Source organism: Ananas comosus, unplaced genomic scaffold, assembly GCF_001540865.1.
Source record: "Ananas comosus cultivar F153 unplaced genomic scaffold, ASM154086v1, whole genome shotgun sequence".
NCBI classification, from domain to species: Eukaryota; Viridiplantae; Streptophyta; class Magnoliopsida; order Poales; family Bromeliaceae; genus Ananas; species Ananas comosus.
Genome location: NW_017893403.1, coordinates 14,489 through 23,395, shown reverse-complemented (window position 1 = coordinate 23,395; position 8,907 = coordinate 14,489). Strand labels below are relative to the sequence as shown.

At 36.7% G+C, this 8,907-nt stretch overlaps 1 protein-coding gene across 1 annotated transcript; it reads left to right on the top strand.

The window, feature by feature from the left end:
* Positions 1-642: 642 nt before the first annotated feature.
* LOC109705937 lies at positions 643-8,069 on the top strand. The gene is made up of 7 exons (XM_020226751.1): positions 643-1,020; positions 1,178-1,306; positions 3,056-3,088; positions 6,011-6,121; positions 6,216-6,311; positions 7,636-7,707; positions 7,800-8,069. Exons 1-7 carry the CDS (start codon positions 643-645, stop codon positions 7,830-7,832), a joined length of 852 nt encoding a protein of 283 aa, XP_020082340.1. The 3' UTR covers positions 7,833-8,069.
* The last annotated feature ends 838 nt before the right edge of the window (positions 8,070-8,907 follow it).

Here is an 8,907-nt window from a genome sequence, read left to right as displayed (position 1 = left end):
TCATTTATAATTAGTTAATTACATTTATTTTTTGAGAGGAAAATATAATAAATTTTTTTTAAAAAAATATAATGAAATGGGTGAATTTTAGGAGAGTAATTTGATTAATTAAGAACGTTACGTAGTCAACGTGACTGCTGCATACCCATTTGGTTCGGGGTTAAGGGGTGGAATAACCCATTAACTCCGAAGTTATTCCCAAACACCCCCCTGTGAATATTTTTTATTTTACAAGGGGGCAAAATGTATGTTTTTTAATTGACGGGGGGAAAGTGAAAAATTGGATTTTGACAGAAAGTTTTATATAATTTAACCTTTTCTATTTATAACCATCAACTAGTTCGTATTGCATACTTCTATCTATACTACTTTGGATACATACTGGAATGGAAACTTGCTAAACTCTGGGGGGCTAAACAACAAAAAGATTCAATAGGAATGAGGCCGGTTGGACTGCTTCCCCCGTCAGGTATTGTTTTTGGGCCGCGTCCTGGGCCTTCCTGGTCCAGATTGCAGCTCTCGGGCAAACGGGCGCCGGATCCTCCCTTCTTCGCATCATCCGCAACCCGGCGGGTAATGGGCTCGCCATTTCGCCCCGACCCGCATATGTGGTTCGCCCGCCCGACCCGCTCTTAAGCGGTAATGGGCTCGGTTCCTTCCTTCTCCGCGCACCACCCGCAACCCGGCGGGTCTTGGGTCCGCCATTTCCCTCCGACCCGAGTGGCGGACTGCCCGCATCCACCAGATAGAAGTTTTACGCTTCCCAGATACGCTAGAACCCCTATTCGGCTTCGTCTCCTCCGCCAGGCAGGATACCCCAGCGAGCCGACCCCGCACCAGTCGAGGCTTCGCCCGCTTCCTCCGCGCCAGCCGGGCTACCCCCGCCTACTCTGCATCAGCCGGAGCTTCGCCCGAAGCCTCCGAGGAGCTTCCCCAGGATCGCCACCTCCTTCCACCGGATCGCCACACCAAGCCTCCCTTCGACTCTCTTGCTGCCGCCTTTATTCTCTCTTCAAACTTGTAAACCTACTATTTTTACTGCTCCCTCTACTGATTACTTCTTCTATGACCTACTGTTATTCAGGCTGTTACAGATACATCTTTTAGGGCAACTTATCGTCACTTTTTTATTTTTTTTTTTTTTTTCTTTTGGGGGGCCGATCTTGGTGATCGGCAGAGGGATTGCAGAATGGCCGGGGCTCCTGAAGTGCAGAATTGGGCGGGAAGGACCATGATGCCCTCTGTTCAGGCCAGGGGGCCTCCTCCGACTGCCCGCCCTCGCGTCGAGCCTGTCGACCGTGAGAAGGTGCTCTTTCTGTCATCCTTTCTTTGATTTCCAAAGATCATTTGATTTGATTCTCTCGTAACTGATGCTAAGAAGATGTTTGATTTTTTGTTTCTTCAAAGATTTCGTTATCCATTATTTAGTACTAGGATAATATTTTACCTGCAAGATGATTTATCTTATTATAAAGAACAAAATTTACTTGACTACCGAATATGAAATTCAATTCTAAATATTTGATCGCACTCCCTTATCTACTAAACGCACACTGTTTTAAGTTAATTAAAAGAATATATACCGGACGAGATATTCATGCTTCCAAACAGGACCTACGAGAAATCTTTTTGCGTGATTGGAAGCTAGGAGTGTGGTCGAATGTTTAAAATGGAATTGCATATTCGGAATGAGATAAATCACCTTGTAAGTAAGTAAGATATGCTACCCTTCCAAATCACGGATGCCGAGGCCTTTTAAGGAGCAAAAATCTAACTCCTATCTTCCAATGAATTAAGAAAATTTTCGTATCGGATAGCTTGTCGTCCAATAACTTATTCCGACGTACAAACGAGGCCTAATAATGAGAATAGGGGTCTAATAGAATTTAAACTGAGGACCTCTTGCTTTGGTATCATGTGAAACAATCCTTTGTCTTTGAAAGCATAAGCTACTACAGAACGATGTTTTTAATATTTATATTCATTAATTGCTAGCTTCTGTTGTGGATACAGCTTGCCGATCTTCTTGAGTTTTCTTTGACCCTTTTGTTTGTCTTCGATGTCATATTCCTAGTTTACAAACTTGAGTTGTAAGTATATGGGCAAAATTTATTACATTGAACTTTTAGCAATGCATGTTTTATCCTTTATGTGCATCTCCTCCTTTATGTGAAGGATTATAGAAGAAAAATTTGTTAAATCAAAAGGTGTTGTTTTCCGGTAATAGATTGCAGGTAAAAATGTATGGATACTCCCTCAACTTTAGGCCATTTTGAAACTGCCCCTTCAACTTTAAACTTCTTGATTGAGACCCCATTAGGTTTCAATTATTTTGAATTAAGTGACTATCAAATAATTTGGGGTTTCGTCAAATTCATTGATGATTTCATTAAATTTAACAATTTTAATTATTTTTTAGCAATTGAAATTGAAATGTTTAATGATTGATAGCTAATATAACTATAAATTTGTTAAAATAATTCCAACTAAAGTAAATAGATTAATTCAGTTTGAAGAAATCAAAAGTTAGGGGGGTCTCTATAAAAAAAAATTAAAGTTGAGATGGCCTATGGTTAAGGGGGTCTCCGTACATTTTAACCTAAATTCTAAGGAATGGATTATCAAAAAAAAAAATTTGATGATACCGAGAAGATTAAATGATTTCTTTTTCCTTGAGGCAAAGTAATTTTTAAGAACCCAAAGTGTTAATTTCGCAAGTGTCTATGTGACTGAGCACAGCATGCATGGCTGAAACTTAACAATGCATTGGGATTTTTCTTTTTTTTGGAAATATGATGTTAAAGGATGTGCACAACGTACTATAGCTAAATAGCGACGATGCTTGTGACTAAAGAAGATTTTACAGTATGACGACGGCCTAATTGAACTTACTAAATTTGAAGTTCTTGATAATAAATTTTTGCTTACTTTGTGTTTATGTTAGTTTAATAACATATGTTGATGTTAGGGCATGCTCCATCTTTTCCTTCGTTCTCCTTTTCAAGTGCATCATCAAATATTGAGCTAATTTTTCTTTTTAATTTTGAATTTGCAGACTTGCCCTCTCTTGCTTCGAGTTTTTACAAAGGTAGGCATGAAAACCTCCTCTATATCTCATTGGTCATTGAAATTCACTTGTTACTAATAATATGTTATTAGGAATTACTTTAATCAGCTTTGTTACATGGGCACAAATACTCTACTTAGCCTCATGCTCTATAATGGGTCATTGGGGCTCTGTTGAGTATTCAAAGTTTAAGTTTATCATCATAAAGTTTGCTGGTATTCTTTCTTCAGATTTTAAAGTTCATAATTTGCAGTCTTTGGAGCATTCAAATGCATAGTTGCTATTATGGTATTATGTGACATTCTAGTATATTGCTGAGAATAGGTACAAAAATAAAAGTGCGATAGAAAGGCATTTGTATCTATCTTGTTTTCCACAAGAAGAAAACATATACCGCTGATGTAATTTCCATTTTTATTTATGCCGTGTTAGCATTCCTGTGGATCCCGTCCACCTATGCTTTCTTTTTACTTCTTTTTGCCAAGTTGACCAGTCGATGCACTAGCTAATGCATGTAGGCTCTTGTTTATTACGTTTACTAGGTTTAGATTTCTATGATCTGTTGGATTTGATTGCCCGCAAATGTGATAGTCAGTGGATTCAACTTTAAAACCATTAGACTTTAGTCAAAGAACTTACATTGGTTTGTGGACTGATGTTTTGAACATGGAACTTTTTTTGTTTCTAATTTCTTGGTTACCATCTTCTATGTATGGTTTAGTTTTGTTTTCACATCATTATCTTAATTCGAGCACTTTGCTTGCCCCATACAAAAGGCTTAGAATGACAACTGAACGATAAGATAACACAGAACACTCCTGCAACTGGCAGTTGCCTACTAAAAACTGAATTCATTCTTTGTTATAATATCATTCTTTATTAGCATTAAAATCCAAATCACTTTATTAAGCAATATGATGTATGAAATGTTGATTAAAAATGCATGGAGATCCCCTATACTATATCTGATTCTAAAGTTGCCCTCGCAACTCTTATTTGTTTGATTTACAGCCCCTGTACTGTTAATTACTCCTAATAAACCCTTCTGTCAATAAAAAAAAATTGGGGATTTCCATTGTGCCTCAATAATTGACATAAGGTAAGGAGGTCGTTGTGACCACCTCCAAGATTGTGTTGCCGCCAAGGGCCAAAAGAAGGAGCTTGACCTTTGTTTGTATCTATTCCCCATCATCATTTTTGGAGGAGGTGGGTCATCCATTTTCCATTGTTGCTGCTGTTACCCTAGGTCTTGGCCGCTTCTCTACGTTTCGTGGCTCTCATGCAATCATCAACAGTAAAGAAATGAAAATCCCCAAATTTTTTTAGTGACGGAGGCGTGTGATTAAGAAAATTTGATAGTACAAGGGGTGTAAATTACAATAATGAAAGTTGAGGGGGCAATTTCAAAATCGGGTATAGTACAGGGGTCTCTATACATTTTAACCTTTTAGTTCTGTGTCTGCAGTTAATTAATCACAAGGTAATTTAGTTCGCCAAGTCGAAACTCACGGATTGAATAGAAATTTTATATTGTAGTATATGTTGGAAGGCTTAGCCCACATAGCTAAGAAATACCTATATATGCTGTTAAAAGAACTTAGGTAACAAAAGTTGATCAACATGCATGTATGGAATGATAAAACCTTTTCTTTTAAGGGAGGCAATTTCCACTCTGCAATTCAGTACAATAAATTTATTGTGTTGCTTAAGATTCGTTGGCATGTGAATTATTATTGCCTCCAACCCTTTCAGATGACTCCTCCAAATCTAATGTTGGATGTTGTTCCCATGTTTATGAGCTTAACCTGTCTATTTATTGTTGTAAGGCTTCTTCCTGGTGTTAACTTTTCTAGATGATATGATGTCCTCCATTTCAGCACCATTTTTTGTCACATAACTGGCTGCGGATAAAAATTTGCAACCTTTAACTGTTTGCAGGCTGATAAATATTCTGACTCTTGAAGTGCTGAGATTTTCACTCAATGCTAGTTGATTTCTGCCTGAACCAAATTATTTCTCTAGCATTAGTTTGCTCACTGATCTGGTAATTGCCATGAGAACATAAGAGGACGGAACTTTTTGTTTCTGATGAACTCTACATGAGTTCTGTAATTGCTGTTATAGCATGAGAGTATAGAAGTTGTTATGATTCTGATGAACTCGTTAAGTTCTTGTCCTGTTTACGTTTGTGCCCATTGCTTCTTTAGTCCAAGCATGTGAAGCTACTATTAGTTGCCTTACAGAAGAAACTGCACATGTGCATGTTGCTCTGTTTAATTTGGGGAAGAGAAAAATGCATTGATTTGCTTCATAGTTTTGTTAGTCTTTGATTTTCTGTCGAACGTTATTTGTACACAAAAATGCATTGATTTGCTTCATAGTTGTGTTAGTTTTTGATTTTCTGTCGTACGTTATTTGTACGTTATTTGCTTCATAGTTGTGTTAGTTTTTGATGTGCAATCCATGGATTAATCTGAATATTGTTCTTTTATTTTTGCTTATAAGAGACAAAATTATTTTATGCGAATGGTGCTTACTTTATGGGTGAATAAACAACACCCAACAACATCAGATAAGATATTTATCAGGAGTAGAAGTAGGAACTGCTCCATTTGTGCCATCTATGCATGGTCATGTCCAGATTGGTTATTGATTGTTAGAGGAAAGTGTAATTGGTCCTGTCGACTCTCATAGAATTGAATATTTAGCTGATTGACGGTACACAGAAAACATAGTTTAATTAACTTCGTTAATTATGTAAGAAAAATGGGAGTCACAGAAGAACTTCATTTGATTTCTTCAGAGCGTGCAATTTAGATTTTCTCAGAGGGAACATCAAATTGAGCTTTGGTTTGTTGATTCACATGATTCATTTTTGAGTCAGTTGTACGATGTGCTGTAATGTCTTAAATGACTGACAATATGTTACTGCAAATTAAACAGATTGGTGGGCATCATCCGAATGAAGACTTTGCTGTGAGAGGGAAGGAGCCAAAAGATGAAGTCCAAATTTACACATGGAAGGATGCGACTCTTCGTGAGCTCACTGATTTAGTAATGGATTCCCACCGACTATCTTCATCATTTTATTTACTTTTTTGAGTAGAAAAATAAGAAGAAAAAAAAAAAGAACTGACCCTCTTTATAGGTTAAAGAGGTAGCTCCTGCTGCTAGGAAGAGAGATGCGAAGCTCTCATTTGCTTTTGTCTATCCAGATAAGAATGGACGTTTCGTGGTGAGACCGGTAAGATTTGGCTTCGTATATAGCGAAAAAGAAAATAATTGTAGGTAGTGCTTCTTTGGGAATAGCGTGAAAATAGTGGTTAGTGGTGAATATCCCCACTATCCCACTAAGCGCAGCTGGAATTGCTGCTGACACCACCTGGGATTAGTCAGATATCCTGACAGTGACCCTATTTCCTGTGAGGACAGAATTCCGTTAGGTGGGATGGAATTATGATATCCTCATTGGCAAGCCACTATCCCAGCTGAAGTCCCACTCTCTCCAACAAAGAGTGGGGACCAGACTTAGGATCTAAAATATTTAATAATGTTTTTCACCGTCCTTGTGCTAGGAATCCCCGAGCCAGGCACTACCTTATAGTGTAGCATTATCTTCCAATGATAATATCTTCTAAATGTTCTGCTGTCAACGTAGCTAACAGCATCACAATCTGCACTAGAGAGATACCCCACTTTTGTTTCTTTAAACAAAATAAAGAGAATCCAAGAGCTCTGGCTTTTACTTGTTAAAATAATTACAATTATCTTTGGTAGCTTTTTCTAGGCGAGTTTTATTTAAGCAAACCACTATGAGAAAGTTACTACCTTTACTGAAAAGTGAAATTCCTTTGCAGTTTCTTTGCTACTGTGGGATAGCATTTATATAGCTGTTCCCAAACTAGAACTCTCTTGATGTTACAATTTCCTCGATGTTACTAAGAAATAATTAACTTCTTCTGGTGTAGCTTGGTATTGAGTATTGGCGGCATTATAACTCGTAAGAGTTAAAATGTGCAACTAGTCCCTATACCTTTCCCATATTACAACTCAGTCCTCAACACTAGTCCTGTAACTTCTCCACTTGTTCCATTTGCATGCCGGGAATCACAGGACCTCATGATGACTGACTTTATTCTTCTACTTTACTACAAATTTCCTGTTTTGATTCGACTTGAAACAGGGTTAAAATGGTCATTTCACATGTAAATATTCAGGTACTAAACACCTCATTCAGGAGAATTATCCATTTTGGACAGTCGAGGATACAACAGCAACATAAGGGAAAATTTGATGGATTAATTTTTTTTTTTAGTTAAAAGTTGGAGGACTAAATCATAGATATCCTGATAGTACTGGGAATATATCAATACAATTTTTCGTCAGCGATTTTAAGCATTGGACTAGATGAGCATTCTCGTCAGTTAATTATTAAACCTGTTATATAAGCGTGGTGTGGGGAAACTAGAATTCATTAGTTAGACTCGAGCGGCTCGTTTGTGGCTTTCTGTCCTTCATTATGTTTAGAATAGAATTTTTTAACCGTTTTTTGTATCTTGATATCGAAGGTGGGGATGACCTTTTCATACGGAAACGGCAGACTGGACGACGGAAAGACGCTAGCAGAACTCGGCTTTCAGGTGAGAATTAACTCAAAATTTTGATCTACAGTTGCCACCCAAAATTGTTCAGGAAACTTTTGTACTGATTCAATCTCTTGTGTATCTTGAAGATAGGGGATTACTTGAGTGTTGCTATCCTCTGAAAGGTATTAGTGTTGTGGAGGGCCGGAAGACTGCTCTGATAAATGATGTTTTGTGGTTAGCTAAGTGGACTTGTTAAAAAGTTGTAATCTGCTTACCGGTGTCGGCAATCGCACTAACTCTGCCTCCTTGAAGTCATTCTCTGATTGTCACTTGATGGAATTTCAAATAGATTTGGGTTTGAAGTGCTCCTTTGTACTGAATTCTATTGATTTTGTGTGCCTGCTGTATTTTTGAAAGATTTCTGGCATTGGTATTTGAATTACCTAAAAAATCTAGGGCCTAAGGTAACAAACTCACTAGACACACTTTTGAGGGGTAAAATGGATTAATTCAAATCCAGCTACTATCCGTTTAGATCGTCGAGGTCTCCGTCTTCCTAAATCGTTATATAGATGATAGAAATTTTGAATTGATAATCAGAACAGGTAAAATTGATTTAGAGTATTTAACATATTTAGAAACTAAATTTTAAAAATCATTATCAAGTCTATTGAAGAGTTAAAAAAATGAAAAGTTAAAAACGAATAATCTTATTAAAATAGATGTTAGATTTTTTTCAATTCGTAATTAAAATTATCAAATGTTATCTTAAATAGTTTGAAGAATTTTATATTAAAAATTTAGATGGTTTGTATTGCTCTATACCGTTAGACAAGAAAATGTCTTATATTGGTCGTAACAAACGGTTGATTTTGCAATTATTTGATCATTACGTAAATAATTTTTAAAATTTATGAAATTTAGTTTTTAGAGACTTTAAATATTCTAGATCAATTCTAATATTTTTGATTATCGATTCAGAATCCCTATCATTAAAAACGACTTAGGAGAACGAAAGTCTCCGTCCTCTCAACAAGACAGTAGCTGGACGCGGATTAATTACATCTATTTGACATCAACGGATTCTTTTTGGTTTTTTTGTTGTTGTTGTTTTGTTTGGTACTACAAAGAATTTACCCTAAGAACTTGTTAGGGTAAATTATTTGTATGTTCTTTATATGAGTATAATTATTACTTTGGTGAATAATTATTTGTAAATATTAATGAAAGTTCTAGCAGGATGTTTTTTTGGCC